Source organism: Saccopteryx bilineata, chromosome 3 (assembly GCF_036850765.1).
Source record: "Saccopteryx bilineata isolate mSacBil1 chromosome 3, mSacBil1_pri_phased_curated, whole genome shotgun sequence".
Lineage (NCBI taxonomy): Eukaryota > Metazoa > Chordata > Mammalia > Chiroptera > Emballonuridae > Saccopteryx > Saccopteryx bilineata.
The window spans coordinates 284,162,884-284,179,525 of record NC_089492.1 but is presented as its reverse complement, the minus strand read 5'-3'; the positions used below and the strand labels follow the sequence as shown (position 1 = coordinate 284,179,525).

At 42.3% G+C, this 16,642-nt stretch overlaps 1 protein-coding gene across 8 annotated transcripts in view; it reads left to right on the top strand.

The window, feature by feature from the left end:
* PRDM2 (PR/SET domain 2) overlaps positions 1 to 16,642 on the top strand; it is a 112,066-nt gene that overhangs the window by 32,600 nt on the left and 62,824 nt on the right. For all 8 annotated transcript variants that reach the window (XM_066270398.1, XM_066270389.1, XM_066270396.1 and 5 more), the window contains 3 exons: positions 3,530 to 3,647; positions 6,429 to 6,532; positions 13,031 to 13,183. In XM_066270398.1, the coding sequence (XP_066126495.1) occupies positions 3,530 to 3,647; positions 6,429 to 6,532; positions 13,031 to 13,183 (375 nt within the window). The remainder of the gene's footprint in view (positions 1 to 3,529; positions 3,648 to 6,428; positions 6,533 to 13,030; positions 13,184 to 16,642) is intronic.

The window sequence follows — 16,642 nt, the reverse complement described above, 5'->3', positions numbered from 1 at the left end:
GGGACCTCAACATGCTTGGCCGACGCTCTACTGCTGAGCCAACTGGCCAGGGCCGAGAAATAATTTTTTAAGTGTTCTTTTGTTCCAATGGTTTACTTATAAATCTGTTGCTTGAAATTGAGAGCATATCACATATTCATTAACAAGGGTTCTTGTATTGACCCAGAAAAATACTTACCTTAAATTGGAGAAACTCGGGCACACAGGGAGAAAATACTGTCTGGTAGGTACTCCTGCTACTTCTTTCTGTCTCCTGAGTGAGCATCAGACGTGCAGCACTGAATACGGTCGATGCCATCTGCCTTCACCGCGGTCTGATGGGTGGTACATTAACTTGCAATTATACAAATAAGTATTTAACATTGTGATAAGTTCTATGAAGGAAAAATAAGGAAGGGGAGAGGGTGGTTTTCCTTGGGCAGGCCAATCCACCTTCTGCTGCTCAAATCACTTGATTTTCTGAAAATGTCCCAGGAGATTTCTAGCCAAAGCCGCTGCGGTGGGGACTGCTGTGGCTGGAGAGGCGAGCAGAGGCCTCGGAGCCGGCCAGCGTCTGCGTGGCTGCGTGTGGGCTGAGGTCCTCCTGTTTCACTTGAGTTCCATTGTAGCGTGAAGGATACTAAAGTAGAGAAAAAGCTTTCCTCAACAAGATGAATGAGCCCAGATTATAAATAATGGGTTAGCATAGAGCAGGTAAATAAGTGTGTAAAAATTATCCTTCTTTTCCCTGTGGCAGCTCTGCTCAGATCGTTATACTCACAGGTGTATCACAAATTTTAATATACCTGGTCTGCAACTTACACTCAAGTTACAGATTTCCTGTGGGAATGACCATCCCACCTTAGGTGCTATCGCCACTGACTTTTCTGTAGATCAGGGGTCAGGAACCTTTTTTGGCTGAGAGAGCCATGAACGCCACATAATTTAAAATGTAATTCTGTGAGAGCCATACAACGACCTGTGTACATTATGCATTGTCCAATAAAAATTTGTTGTTGTCCCGGAGGACAGCTGTGATTGGCTCCAGCCACTCACAACCATGAACATGAGCGGTAGGAAATGAATGGATTGTAATACATGAGAATGTTTTATATTTTTAACGTTATTATTTTTTTTATTAAAGATTTGTCTGTGAGCCAGATGCAGCCATCAAAAGAGTCACATCTGGCTCGCGAGCCATAGGTTCCCGACCCCTGCTGTAGATGTTTGGAGGTTTTCGGCCAGAGGGTCTTTGATTGTATTTCAACAGAATCTTTCTTTTTTCATCTTTATTGAGGTAAAATTGACAAATAAACCTGTAAGATATTTAAATTGTGTGTCATAATGATTTATACACCTAGACGCTGTGAAAGATTTCTACTATCCAGTTAATTAACATCCGTCACCTCTCATTTTTATCTTTGTATGTGTGTGTGAGAACATTTAAGTTCTACTCTCTTAGCAGATTTCATTCTGTAACAGTGTTAACAACTCTAATCACCATGTTTTACCGTAGAACCTCAGACCTTATCTAACAAAATCTTAACTGGAAACACCGCAGTGGTTCTGAATTTGGGCTCTGGGGTCAAAGATTCTGGTCCTGAGCAACTTAGACCATTTCCCTAAGCCTCTGAGAGAGAGAGAGATGGATTTAGGGGGAGGAGCTTAGGGCTGCCTGGGAGGAGGCACTGACAGTCCCCGCCTCTTGGTCTGTGTGGAGTGAACTTGGTAGTGCGGGTAGAGTGTGGTTCGCACAGTGCCTTGGAAGGAGCCCCTGGGAGGTTCTGAGTACATGTGAGGTTGTCATTAGTATTACTGTGCTAATGCCTGGAAGTATCAGTTTAGGTTAGCTGACACTGTCTTTTCAAAGCTCCTTGGGAGGTTAAATGGTATTAAATTCTTTAAAATCTTTGTGTAGGATCCCATCTAAAAAAGTGGGGAAAACCTTGCTTGCTGTGCTAAGTAGCCATGTGCTGTTCTGGCGATTACTCATTACTATTGCTTCATTTTTCAGTGTTAAAAAATAATTGTTACATAGCCTAAGGTATCAACTACCAGTTTAATACTTTCCCCCCTTTGAAAGGAAAATTTATTCATGTTGCCAAAATTCTAGTTTCCCGATTAACATTTTTAAATCGGGGGCATTATATTTAGAAGTGAGAAATTTTTACACTTTATCTAATTGCAAATACCATAAGGTCATTTTCTGGGACAGTTTTGATATTCCTGTGATTTGGAAGGCATTTAACTTGTGTGTGGTGATGTAGTTGGTACCCAGGATAGAAGCATTTGTGCCCCTGAGGTGTATGCTCTGTGGGCTCTGCCCCATTGCTGCATGGGCATGAGCCCAGATCTGCAGATGCCGACTGCGCATTCCGACTCAAAGCAGGCCAGACAGACCTTCACAATGACTTGCTCATTGCTGTGGGGTTTATTGCTTGTGAAGCAGCCTGTTGATATATTTTTAAGTAAGTTGAAATGCCAGGAGTCCTCAAATTAGGATCATATTCTTTCATTGGCACAAAGCAGTCTTGAAAAACTACAAGAGCTTGATTGTTATGAGAAAATTAATTTTTTTAGCTTAGAGTTTGCTTTTGCCTATGTTGGTTTCTTTGAAAGTCCTTGAGAAATGTTTACCTTTGCTGTGAAATAAAAAACATTCAGACTACAAAGCCTGTTATACTCAGGGGTCATGATACATACATCGGTTCTTTAGGGTGTATGTGGTACTAGTTAACAGACAATTGGTTTTTCTTTTATTTGAAAATTATTTTTAAAATAATGGTCACATTTTGCCAGTTGGCTTAACCCTCCCTCTTCTGTACATATCTAATGGTAAACTTATTTTTGAAGATTACAGTGAATTTTAGCATAAACTTTGCTTAGTAATTGTACAAAATCCGTCCTTCTGAGAGACTGGGCGATTGTAGCAACTTTGCTATTTAATGACTTGGTAGACGGTGGTAAAATCCTGTTTCCTGGAAAGGCTGCCCTTCCTCTGAAGGTCCAGAATAAGTTGTAGTGTTCTTGGTTGGAATAGTCAAGGCCCCGTCCAGGGGTCCTGATGTTGGCGAATAAAAGTTAGGTTGGGTGGGGTCCCGTTGGCATCACGGCCTTTGCAGCATATGCTGAAAGTATTCATTTCAGTGTAGGGAATGTTGATGTTGATTTTTAAATGTTCTAAAATGCTGATGGTAGCCTTTGACTTAAAAGTAAGTGTAAACATCCACTGCCAGATTCTCTGGGAGTTTAAAGCAATATGGTGCCAGTGATTTCCGTAGTTTGAAAATGGCTACAGGTGGCTGTAACAAAACAGATTACGCAGACATGCTTGAAGGTCAGTGACTTCCTTTGGAGACTCACAGAGGAGCATCAAAGCAACTCCTGCAATGCTTGGTTGACATCATTGTCTTAGTCTGGCTTGCCAATTTCAACTTTCAGTTACATATTTGCATATTTGCTTATTGGACCAGAAAAAACAAACAAACAACAAAAATGCTAACTGGATTTCCTTCATTTTGCCATGATCTTTCTGTTTCTTGACTTGCAGAACGCTACTGAGCCTGTGGCAGCCACCGAGACCCTGGCCGAGGTACCTGAACATGTGCTTCGAGGACTTCCCGAGGAAGTGAGGCTTTTCCCATCTGCTGTTGACAGGACTCGGATTGGTGAGTACTAGGGTCAGAGAAGGTGTGGGGGAAGGGATTCCGGGCTGCAGCCAGGCTTCCTTTGGGGCATTTAAGGTAGGGAGCTCACCATAAAAGCAACAGATTTACTTTCTGACTTGGAAGAGTATGCGGTGTTTATGCAATTTCCAGTCCAGAATCCAGGGTGGACATGGAGTGTTAAATTAAACCAGAAACACTTGCCATCTTTTGTGACTCAGCCTGAGCACATCCCCCTTTCTTCATGTCTCCCAGGGGCTCTTCCGATCACAGAAGTTCTGATTTTACCAGGATTTGAGTGTGATTTTACTGTTATATTTACTCTGTTATTTTGTATTTGTTTTCACATCTCTCTTTCACTGCTTGTGAATACCTTCATTTCTTATTTCTCTTGGTCTCTAGTACCTGATGCTTTATGAGCTCAGTAGATGTTTGAATGAATGACAACTGAGTGTGAATACTTCAGGCTGAGATGTGTTTTTGGTCTTGTTTTTATGTCCTAATCTTTAGTCAGAAGGCTAAGGAAGTAAGTGATAAAAATTTAGTGAAAGTGTAGTGAAAGATGTACTTCTTCTGGTAGACCAATTTATGTATATGTATGTGTGAATAAGTTTTTTTTTTAATTTTTTTAAAGACTTTATTCATTTTAGACAGGAGAGAGAGAGAGAGAGAGAATGAGAGAGAGAATGAGAGAGAGAGAGAAGGGAGGAGCAGGAAGCATCAATTCCCACATGTGCCCTGACTAGGCAAGCCGAGGGTTTTGAACCAGTGACCTCAGCATTCCAGGTCAACGCTCCATCCACTGCGCCACCACAGATCAGGCCTGAATAAGTTTTTAATAAATGATTTTTCTAATCCTCATTGAAACTTATTCAGTAACAAGAGCATTTAAATTGTATCGTTCACATGAAAGGGTTTGATTTCACAGCTCCACTACTCAATTATTAGCTGTGTTATCAAACAGGATTCACAGTAAACTTACAGAAAAGCGGGATTTGTACGTCCTCGCTGGACAGGGCTGGTGGAGACACCGCCCTCCTTCTCACCATGAGGACACCTAGGACACTGAGGCTGGAAGATGGGAGCCTGTTCAGAGGGATGTTGTTGGGGGACTCACTGCTGGGCCTGGTTCCCCGACGCCAGCTGGCCTCCTGCCATTTTAGCCACTGCTCCTTGATCGCATCTTTCTGCTTTATGGCCGGTGAAGAGCAAGCAGAAATACCCCTAAGACCATCACAGAGCAGCATACATGTTGGCTGTTTGAAACTCCGCAGAGTGAGAAGCTAAGTTTTTAGGAAATTTAATGAGAGTGCTTTTCATTTTGAGTGAACAAACTTCATAAGAAATTTATTCATTAAACTAACTTTTAATCCTTTATAAAAAGCAACTTGCCCTGGCCGGTTGGCTCAGTGGTAGAGCGTCGGCCTAGCGTGCGGAGGACCTGGGTTCGATTCCCGGCCAGGGCACATAGGAGAAGCGCCCATTTGCTTCTCCACCCCTCCGCCGCGCTTTCCTCTCTGTCTCTCTCTTCCCCTCCCGCAGCAAAGATGGCCCGGGCGCTGGGCATGGCTCTGTGGCCTCTGCCTCAGGCGCTAGAGTGGCTCTGGTCGCAATATGGCGACGCCCAGGATGGGCAGAGCATCGCCCCCTGGGGGGCAGAGCACTGCCCCTGGTGGGCGTGCCGGGTGGATCCCGGTCGGGCGCATGCGGGAGTCTGTCTGACTGTCTCTCCCTGTTTCCAGCTTCAGAAAAAAGAAAAAAAAAAAAAAAGCAACTCATGTTTATTAGAGATAATTTGAAATCTGTAGAAAAGTAGAAAGAAGAGTTTAAAAAGTATTTGTAGTTTAATTACATTCCAGTATTTTCCTTCTTGCATTGTTGTGATTGTGTTATTCTCTTAAGAATTTGTGATTGTATTGTCTGGGTGACTTTATTTTATTTTTTAAGTGAAAAGAGGGAAGATAGACTTCCACATGTGCCCTGATGGGGATCCATCCAGCAACCAATCTGGGGCCGATGCTCAAATCATCCAGGCTATCCTCAGCGCTTGGGGTTGACACTCGGACCAGTTGAGCCGCTGGCCGCGAGAAGGGTAGAGGGAGGGGAAGAGAAGCAGATGGTGTTTCTCATGTGTGCCCTGACTGGTATTGAACCCGGGATGTCTGAATGCTGAGCTGATGCTCTATCCACTGAGCCCACTGGCCAGGGCCTTGTCTAGGTGATTTTACATGTAAAAATTAAAACCAAGCAAATATAAAGTAGTCTTACCTACTATCAAACAATTTAACTTATTTGCAGGCTATTTGGAAAATGCAGAAAAATACAAAGAAGAAAAATACAAATCACCTTTGAAGATTTTATTTAATTTGATTTCACGTGATCTTAGTTGATTTAACATTATCTTGCTTTTAGGCTTTCTACTTGTGTAACCAGTTTGTGAAACTGAATTGATTTTAGTGCTTCAGTCTTTTTTCTTTCTCCTTTTCAAACCGAGTTTGGCAAAGAAAGAACTTGGAGCCAAGAACTCTAGTGCAAAAAGTTTATTTAGCCTTTTAGAAAGAAAGTTGCAGAGACAGAAGAAGTGAGCCAGCTGGTCTGCGTGGGCTCAGGAAGCAAGTTACAGAAGCAAAAAAAGGCCTTAGAGCTTAGGCAAGAGAGAGGGAGGCTGGGATACGCCTAAGCAAAGAAGGGGGGAAAGGTGTGGGCATGCTGTAGAGAGCATGCTAGTGCTTCAATCTTTAAAATAACCACATATGTTATAAAAATACTGGTTTTATTTTCTAGGTGTCTGGGCTACTAAACCGATTTTAAAAGGCAAAAAGTTTGGACCATTTGTTGGTGATAAGAAAAAAAGATCTCAGGTTAAGAATAATGTGTACATGTGGGAGGTAAGAAAGAATTCTGGTTCTTTGTTTATCAGAGTATTGTGCATTAAAAAAAATACATTCTATTCTCTTAGGATTTAACATTTTGAAATTAAAACAGCCATTTTAATATGTTCTTTAAAATCAAGAATTTTTTTTTTTTATTAAGGAGAAAATGTGTTTCTTTGGATACAGACTGCTGTTTACATTTTGAGACTGTTTGCGTCTTCAACAATGAATGTCAAATCCGCTCCTTATATTGCCTTATTCTGGGTGTTTGCTTTGTAGCCAAGACTTCCGTCTGTCACTTAGAGTTTGTCATAAAAGATACCCCAAGGTGGCCGCAAATAGAAAACCACTGTTAGGGTCTTGTCAGGTTTTATAAAGTCATCTCTCTGCTGCTGGAATATTCCGAGTTGAGTGTATTTAGCATATGGCACATTTATGCAGCACTTTGAACTTTTCAAAAGGCTTTTATTGGGTTCATTTTATGTTCTTCCAGCACTCCTGGAAGACGGAGCAGAGCATCAGCACCCTCTTTGCAGAGACAGGCAGCTCGGAACGGAGCCGAGCCGGCCTTCATGGGCCCTTCGTGGGCCCCACGTGGGCACGGTGTCCACTGGGAACGAGAACCCATCTCTCCTGCTGGACTGGGAGGCAGGCACAGATGTTTCATTGGTTCATATCCTCTTAGCTTTGTGACTCTGGCCAAAATCCTTGGTTTTAAAATTGGGGAAATAAAAAATACCTCATTAAGATAGCTGTGAAGATAAAAATCCATGGTTATTGTTTCCTGGAGAGTTGCCTGTGAATTCACCATTTATAGGGATTAGTTCAGATTCGGTGTCCCTGGAAGCTTCATGGTGTGACTCCTTTTTAAAGCAAGCAAGCTTTTGGTGGTGAGGAAAAGCATTCCGATCGCATTGTCTTAAACTGAATCACATCTGTGTCACATGTAAACATAGAAAAGCCTGTAAATAAAATATGCAGGGAAGTGTCTGGACGCTTTCCATCAAGAAGTTCTGTGGCATTTGTACGCTGTGATTCTTCTCAGTCCTAAGCAATGTTTAACTTGAAAATTTTGACATAATTCTCTCAGTAGTTTTGAGTTTCTTCCTTGTGAATCCCTTATAATAAACCTAACAACTGTGAGCCCCAGGGGCTTTAGGAAGTCAGGATTTACCCGGAGAATAACTACAGTATGCTATTTCACGACTTTTGAGGTCAGAAGCAAGAGAGCATACTGTGTTTGTATAAAAATTGCCCAGCCAGAAGATGCTGTTACCCTGCGTGATTACAGATGTCTTGGCAACTAAATTATGCTCCAAACGACATTTTTAATTTTAGAAACCACCCAAGGGAAACTAACAAATAAGCTCTTCCACGTTAGCGCTCACCTGAGTGAGGACAGTGTTGGGGACCTGGGAAATATATGTTCTGTTCTGCATGCAGAACACTAAGCTTAAATGCCGCTGGTGGTAAACTGAAGTTTATGCCACCTATTTTACCCAAATATAGCAGTCTAAAAATTTTTTTTATTTTATTGCTTTTAGAGGGAGAGGAAGGTGGGGGTGGAGGAGAGAAAGAGAGGAATATAGATCTGTTCCTGTATGTGCCCTGACCGGGTATCAAGCCAGCAACCTCTGTGCTTTGGGGTGAGGCTCTAACCAACTGACCTATCCAGCCAGGGCATCCGACATAGCAGTTGGATATTGGTGAGCATATTGTATAAATTACTCATGGTGCCTTTTGTCCATTAAGCTTCATTTGTATTGAAATTCATACATAGTGAAAATTGTGATTTGGAGCCAGAGCATAATTAGGGGTTTGATTTCTATGCTAAACCTGTCAATATTCCATTGTAAACTTAAGATACCTCTGTTTACATACTATCACATTACCAGTTCTTGTGGGTTAGGTTTAAAGATTTTGTTCCCATCAGGGCTGCGCTTTTCCTTCAGCAGTTAAAAAAAAAAATTCTGGATGTCATTCAGAGAGTTCCAACTACAAGGTATATGTTCCATGCAGGAACCTTTCAGCCTTGTGCTGTGTTAAAAGTAGGTACACATGACATACATGAAGAAGTAGCATTTGGCAAAATACAAGGAGCCTAGAGTATAATGTACTTATTTCTTATTAAGAATAAAACTAGAATCCAGGTAAAATTTACTATTTCACCATTAATTTATCCCAGCGTTGGTCTTATCCTCAGACTTGCACCAGGGTGCGTCTTATTAATGTAACAGAAACTGCTTATCATTAAAATCTCAGCTGGGCCATTTGTTCTTCAATTAAAGCCTCTTAGGAACAGCTTATCTTTTAGCAGCCTGGTCTTTTTGCTCCAGCTAGAACTTCATTTTAAAGCTAATCAAAGACAAAGTGTTAAATTGCTTTTCTTGAGCTCCTGATTGTCTAGTGCAAGTCTTAAATCCTCTAAGCTTTCACTGAAAACATTCTATCAAATCACAACAACAGGAGAAAATCAGTGGAGTATCCTCAGGGTGAATGCACACAACAGTCAGCTTCCCCAGAGAGGAGGGCATTCTTTGATCAGTTTCTTGTGGGGAAACTGAGCTACCTGGCCAGGGCCTAATAATCCTCTTAAGATAAATTCTAGAAGTGTAATTGTTAAGTCAGAAGTTACTTTGTGCATTTTAATCTTTGATAAATTTTCCTTAACAAACCTCTAGAAGGATTATACTAATTTACAAAAATATTATTAGTACATATTTCTTCCTAGCTTTTAAAAATCCTATATGGTTACTCTTAAATAGGTTTTCTCCCATTATTGTAGACAAAAACTGACAGTTCATTGCTGCTGTTTGCTATTATTCATTCAGGCAACAAATTTTAAGTCAAGGATGGAGGGAAGAAGTAGAATTGCAATTCAATTAAAATTGATAGAGAACTTATATCTCTATAATGAGAAGCCTTTAATGTAATTTTTGTAAAGAATTCTTTTCCTTTACCTTACTCCCAAATGCAGATAACAAGCTTTTCATAGAGTTGTAGTTGAGTGCTTTTTAAAAGATGACCAATGTTTATTTTTGCTTAGCATTTCTTTCTCTACTGATACCAGAGATTATGGGCTGTATCTTGAATAAAAAAATTAGAATCTTGTGGAGTGGAGGTGGGGTCCAGGAATTGACTTCTGAAAGCTCCCTGAGTTACTCACTCATGGAAACGCGCTGGAGGTCAGCGCCCCACACGCTGGGCCAGGGGAGAAGTGAGACTCCTGTCTCCCTGGGAGTCCTTGTGACAGTCTAAACAAATGGGAATATAATTAGCTATTGTCCGTCTTCCAGGAACAGACAGGGAAAGTGGGAAATGGTGTGTAGATCATAATGTTGGAAATTCAACAAGCTAGATCCCTGGAGAAATAAAGAGGAAAAGGAGCCCTGGACGGGATGACATACTAGAGCCCCTGGGTGGGGCTGGGACCCAGGAGGGGGCCTGTCTCCATCACTGATGTGTTAGAGCCGTAGCAGCAGGGGGCGCCCAGGACCAGCCAGCAGAATGGCTTCTTTACTGCGGACTCTAACCTGGGGGGCTTGTTTGGGTGAATAAAGGGCTTAGCTCAGCAGGACACTATGCTGAATGAAGATACATCTTAAGTGCCCCATCTTGCATAGTTCTTGGGAGTGGTTTCTGTTAAAGTAAGTTGGTTCCTGCAGGTGGAGATTGGGTAGGGACCTCATAGGGGAACAGTTAAGGATTTGAATGATGGTATGTTTGCAGTAATTGAATGAGAATTTTATATATATACATATATATTTTTTTACTTTAAAAACTTGAATTTGCACATATACACAGTATAACATGTAAATGGTAAGAAAGGGTATAAGTTAAAGCCCTCATCTCCCACCTGTAAGGACACCATGTTTAACCGTTTGGTTTGTTCTTTGCAAACCTTTCTCTGCGTGTCATGAGTACTGTATTTACTTTTGAATGTGTTTTTAAATTGGAGCATACTAAAATTTGAACTTAGAGAATTTTATGACTGTTTGGAAATGACTAAATTGGCGGTAGGGGCAGAAAGATCAGGCCTGGGTAACCAGGACAGGTTGCGGATGGCAGGAGGGGTTTGGAGAGAGAGAAAATAGAGAAGTAGGAGTGAATGAGGGAACCAGGTTTGAATTCTGCTCTGCCTTTTAATGACTTCAGTATTCTAGTAAAATTACCACCCCCACCCTAATGTCCTCATGTCTAAAAGGGATTCAGTAATATTCATAGGATTCTAGCAGAGGTTAAATAAAATACACAGAAAGCATCAAGCCCAGTGCTCAGCATAGAGGTGCCTCCCTTTCTTCAGTTCTTCCTCTCCAAACAGGGAATTCCCACTTGAAAGTTAACTTGTCAAATTGTTTCATAAAATGTAGTACATAGCCAGGTACCCTTGTTTGTTAAACAGGACTGTTTTATAAATTAGATCGTGAAAAATTATTGATTATATGGAAATATAAGGTCTACTGGAAAGTTCTGTCCATTTTTGGAATAAAACAAAATACAAATTTTTCTTACCGTCAATAAACTTTATTAAATAATATATTTCCACACCAATCCTATCTTCCAAATATGGTCCGAAATGGTTTGCTGAGCTTAATTAAGCCTTTCTGCGATCTCCGATGTTGTCAGAAAAGGGTCTTGCTCTAACATGGTCTTAACAACATCGTCATCTATCAAAGATGGTCGCCCAGAACGTGGCTTATCAGAAAGGTCGAAATCACCTGTTTCAAATTTTTTGAACTATCCTCTGCATGTCCTATCAGAAACTTACCTTCACCAAACACTTTCAATAAATTTCTACATGCTTCTGTAGCATTTCTTCCTTGTTGAAATTTGTAAAAATACAATGGCGTAAATGAACTTTATCAGTAGCCATGGGTACACTATCGCTTCACACATAAGACTAATGTGAATCAACTTTGTTTTAGTTAATTTGCTACGTCAGTATGCATACATTAAGTGATAAAAATAGAGAGGCACACATGCACCAAATAAATTGCCTACGTGTCGAAACTTGTTGTGATAGAAACGGACAGAACTTTCCGGTAGACCTTATATTTCTCCTTTGGATCAAGTCAGCTGAGTATGCTTGCTTGGTCATCATAAAGACAGGGAGGTAGATTGTGATGGTCAGGGAGGGACTGGTAAGTGGAGATCAAGCTGGTCTGGGGTTAAGCCATCTTTACTACTAATTAATGGGGCGACTTTGGCAAGATTATGTAACTTTTGATCTTCAATATTGATGTTAGAGATAATCATGCATCTGCTGCATAGAGTTAAATGAGATAATATGGGAAGCATGCAGCATTATGCCTGACATCTAACACCCAAGAGGAAGAAAGCATGGCTGGTTAGTGCCCAGTAAGGTGGGCGCTGCCCGTGGTGGTGGGCTCCTAGACCCAGGCATGCCCGGAGAGGGGGAGTGCTGGCCTGGAAGGAAGGCTGCAGCACAGAGGCGAGTTCAATGGGGCTGGGGAGGGAGGAACAGCAGGGTGGTGGGAGACTGTGCACCCGCAGGGAAGGAATGGGAGCATTAGTTTCTCTCTTCCTAAAGAGAAAGTGAAAGGCTCGTTTTGTTTGCTTTGTTTTTGACAGGTCTGTCACCACTTGATTTTGTAATTTCATTTCAGTGCCTTACCATGTGTTTTTCAGTCTAGTTTTGAGGAAGTGAAACAGGCATATATGTATATACAGAGTTGACAATAGTTGCTAAGTAGATTTTTTTGGAAAGGAAGGCGTGCTCAGTGCTGGAAGCCTCCGGGAGAAGGGTTAGCGGGGCCTGGGTGGGGGAGTCAAGGAAGGCGTCTTGCAAGAGCTGGTCCGGTCTGGCTCCTGAAAGTGGCTGGGTGTTTGGGCTTGTTTTGGAGGGACACTGGTACTTCCCAGGGTCTGTTCCGTAGCTCCTCAGTCATGACAAATGTCTTGGTTAGGGTGGGTGTAAGGGTGAGCTGAGGTTGCAGAAGCACCCTACCCTGCGCCTCACCTGCAGGTTCACACTCCCGCTCACGCACTGAGGTTGCTGTCAGCCCCGCAGTGCAAGGACTTGCCGAGCAGGGACATGCCAAACGGGGAGCCTGCCGGACTGGGTGCCCTGCCGTCACCCCAGCGAGCTCAGGGGCTCGCGTGCTGTGGGCTTAACTCTTCCCACTCTGGCTGCAGGGACTAGAGCCGTCCCTTGTCTTGGTGTACGTACTCTTAAGGCATTCAGGGGTCAGTCAGCGTGTGTACTGGGGCTCTCCCAAGTTTAGGAGAAAAAAATTACTCAAACAAGAAAAGTTACTAACCAGGATTGCAGTTTTGGATCTTCATTTTCATCTTTTATTTTTCTTTCCTCTGTTGCTTATTTATTTTGTTTCTGTGAAATGCTTTAGAGAGTATTTGCATATAATGAAATGGAATTCTTAAAAAGTTGAAAATGGAAACAATTTAATTTTGTAAATTTATTCAATTAACTTTTTGGAAACATTTTAAAAGACATTGCCACTTTAACAGAGGTGTCTTCTTTCCCCTCCCAAGGTGTATTACCCCAATTTGGGGTGGATGTGCGTCGATGCCACCGACCCGGAGAAGGGGAACTGGCTGCGATATGTGAATTGGGCATGCTCTGGGGAAGAACAGAATTTATTTCCACTGGAAATCAATAGGGCCATTTACTATAAAACGTTAAAGGTAAGCGTGTTAGAACTAGTCTGCTGTTCGTTTCTCTGCATGCAGTTTTGCAAATACTGTCTGTAGTTGGGACTGACAACAGCAAGTTTGCAGACCTCGACAGGATTGGATATGAAAGTGGCTCATCGACAGGTTGAAAAGTCTGTGTTTTCATATCCGGTAGCCACCACTTCATGTGCACAAGGGCACTAGACCGGGAAGCTCATGGGAAGTCATTCCAGACCGTACCTTTATAGGTACTGATAAGCTCAGCGTGGGCCAGCGGCTTCCCTGCTCCGGAGATAGAGCTGCATTGGGAACTGGCCGGGAGGCTGACCCAGGTGTAAGAGCCCATCAGTAGCCACGGTGGCTCTGTGCTGACAACATGGTCTTGGTCTGCAGTGTCGTGTAGCTTTGCATTAACTTTTTCCTAAATTTTGTTCAGAATGGGAATCAAACAGAACGTGTTTCTTCCTTCTGCCAAATTTTTATTTGGAGATATATTCATTGTTGAGATGGAAGAGGGGGAAAGTCATATTGTAGGGTTTGCAGTGAGGTCAGAGGTCACTGATTACCTTCAGGGAAGTTAGTATCAGAAGATGTTGAATGTGGCTGCAATTCTGCAACAAAGCAGCCCTGTCTGTCTCTCTTGTCCCGTCCTTTCTGAAGGATGCACTGTTTCCATCCAGTGCAGGAAATGCTCTCTAAGGTGGAGGCTTGAGGCTCTAAAGATAGATGATTGTTGGTTTTTGGAATAGATAAGTTGCTAAAATTTCTATAAGGCAAATTACTCTTTATTCACTTATTTCCATTAAAAATGTTGTGGACTGGGGGCAGTTCATGAAAAACAATTATCCCAGGGAGTCAAAGACTGTACTTGAGCAGGCATTTAAGATGACGGTCAGCTTGGCGGCATACTGGGTTTGCCTGTCCAGTCGCACAAGAGAACTGCTGGACTTTTAGTGGGCACACAACTGCGTAATTTTTCTGTCATCTTAGCCAGTTGGGCTGCCCTCTGCCTCATATATGCCCACGTCCTTGCTTCCAGTTCCTGGAGGAACTGTGTTTTTGTGGTGATTTCTCTTTAAGACTTATATACCTTCTTTCTCATTTTCTTTCTGCTGTTTTATAATAGCATGGTTTTCTAGTAGGTATTACTATACAATTTTGTTAAACTGGAATTTGAAATTAGATTCAAAATTTGATTTAAGAATTCATTGTGTTTCTCAAATTTGTTTCAAGCAAGAATGATGCCTGGTTGAGTCAGGGAGGCAGTCTGGTGGAGGTGGAATGCAGCCAGCAAGGGGACGAGTCCGAGGGGAAAATGGGGAGGAGAACAGGGTTCTGAGGACAGGGACAGGACACTTTGAAGTTCCTTCAGCAGACTGTCTGCCTCTGATAGCAAATCTGAGAAACACTGGGAAGCAGGAGATAGTGTGTGGGTAGTGAGCTCTGAAGCCAGGCTTCTGGTGAGGTCCCGGCTCAGCGCTGTAGCCTTGGGCAAGCCCCTTCTGTGCCTCAGTTCCCTTATTTGTAAGGTGTGGGTAATAATAGTATCGACCTCATAGGGTGACCATGGTGATTTCCAGAGGTGATTACGTGTAGAGCTCTAAGGCCTAATTAGTGCTAAAGAAATGATAGTTGCTATTTTTGGCAAGATAGTATAGTGTCATGGTGAGGGGCGGGGCCTGTAGCCGGCTGCCTTGTGATCAGGTTTTTGCTTCTAGTCGTGTGACCCTGAGAAGTTGATGAAACTTTCTGTGTCTTAGTTTTTTCATCTGTAAAAATGGAGCTATTAGTAAAATTAATACATACGGTTGTTAAGCTGAAACAAGGTGTGTCAGGTTCTGTGAGGTGTTCCCAAGTCTAACTCAAGTCCTCGAAGTTATTAACTAGCAATACTGCTATTCTTATTTTTACCTGTCCTCACCTGAAGTAACATAGGTCTGATCTTCGCAGACCTCTCCAGTCCTGACTTTTGATGCTTGCTCAGGTATGCACAAGACCTTTCAGATTTCTTACTAGTGCTATCTGACTATAGAGTAGGCTTTCTGTGGGTTAGATTTTGTAAATAAATTACATGTGATGTGCTTCCTGGCTGGAGAGCACCTTCTAAGCTATCGCCCAGAAAATGGGATAGTGCTAGTTTTGTTTGTAATAGGCTTTAAAAGTATTTTAAATTTCTGAAAGTTAACTGCCCACTATCCATTCATTCTTTTCATTAATTTGACAAAATCTATCGTTTAGGATATACAGGTATTGTTCCCTAGCAGTGAACAGAACAGCTAAGATCTCAGGCCTCATGGACCCTCCACCACATGGCAGAGGAGGCAGATTGTAAGCAAGTGAATAAGTAAAATAGTTTCAGGTAATGGTAAGGCTTTGAAGACAATAAAGTGTGATAGGGACTAGGGGGAGGGCTTCTTTATCTCTAGTAGGTCAGGGAAGACAAGACATACAGAACTCCCCCACTAGAATGTGTGGCCAGTCATGCAAAGATTTCTGGGAAGAGCAGTCCAGGAAGAGGGGCCTGGACAGAAGCAAAGACCTTGAAGTAGGTATAGGTTTTAAGGCATAGAACAAAGGCCACTGTGGCTGAAGCAAGGGGAGGAACAGTAAAGGGGGCTGGTGAGGTGGGTGGGGGCCAGATTAGGTGGGCATAATGGTCAGAAGGGAGAAAGAAGTACAAGTTTTTAGTCTTCAATTCATTCATTTGAGAGTTGAGGCTTCTGACGTGTGACTTTTATTTTTATTTTATTTATTTTTTGGTATTTTTCTGAAGTGAGAAGCAGGGAGGCAGAAAGATAGACTCCTGCATGCACCCAACTGGGATCCACCCAATAAACCCACCAGGAGGCAATGCTCTGCCCATCTGGGGGGATGCTCTGTTGCAACTGGAGCCATTCTAGTGCCTGAGGCAGAGGCCATGGAGCCATTCTCAGTGCCTGGGCCAACTTGGCTCCAATGCAGCCTTGGCTGCAGGAAGAGGAGAGAGAGAGGAAGGAGAGGGGGAAGGGTAGAGAAGCAGATGGAAGCTTCTCCTGTGTGTCCTGGCTGGGAATTGAACCCAGAACTATCACACACTGGGCCGACACTCTACCACTGAGCCAGCCGGCCAGGGCCCTGACTTGTGACTCTTAAAAGATTGTGTTAGGGAATAGATTGTAGGAGAGAAAGCATGGATGTGCTTTGTGTGTTTCTGTCATTCTGGCCTATTTTATTTTGACCTGTCAGGAATATTTTTTGGAATCCTTGCCTCTTCCTATTTGGTCTCTTAACATTTCAAGTTTATATTTACTGGTATTCAGAGAAGAGAGTATGCTTGGTTATCTAAGCCTGTCAGAAGCCGAAGGAAAAGTTGGAAGAATTTAAAGTCTGTTTTTCTGGTTATTTTTTGTTAAACATCAAAATACAATATATAAAAAAAGAGGCTGTTTGGACTTTTGACATTACTTTTTAAGTATGGTTTTATATTTCTTG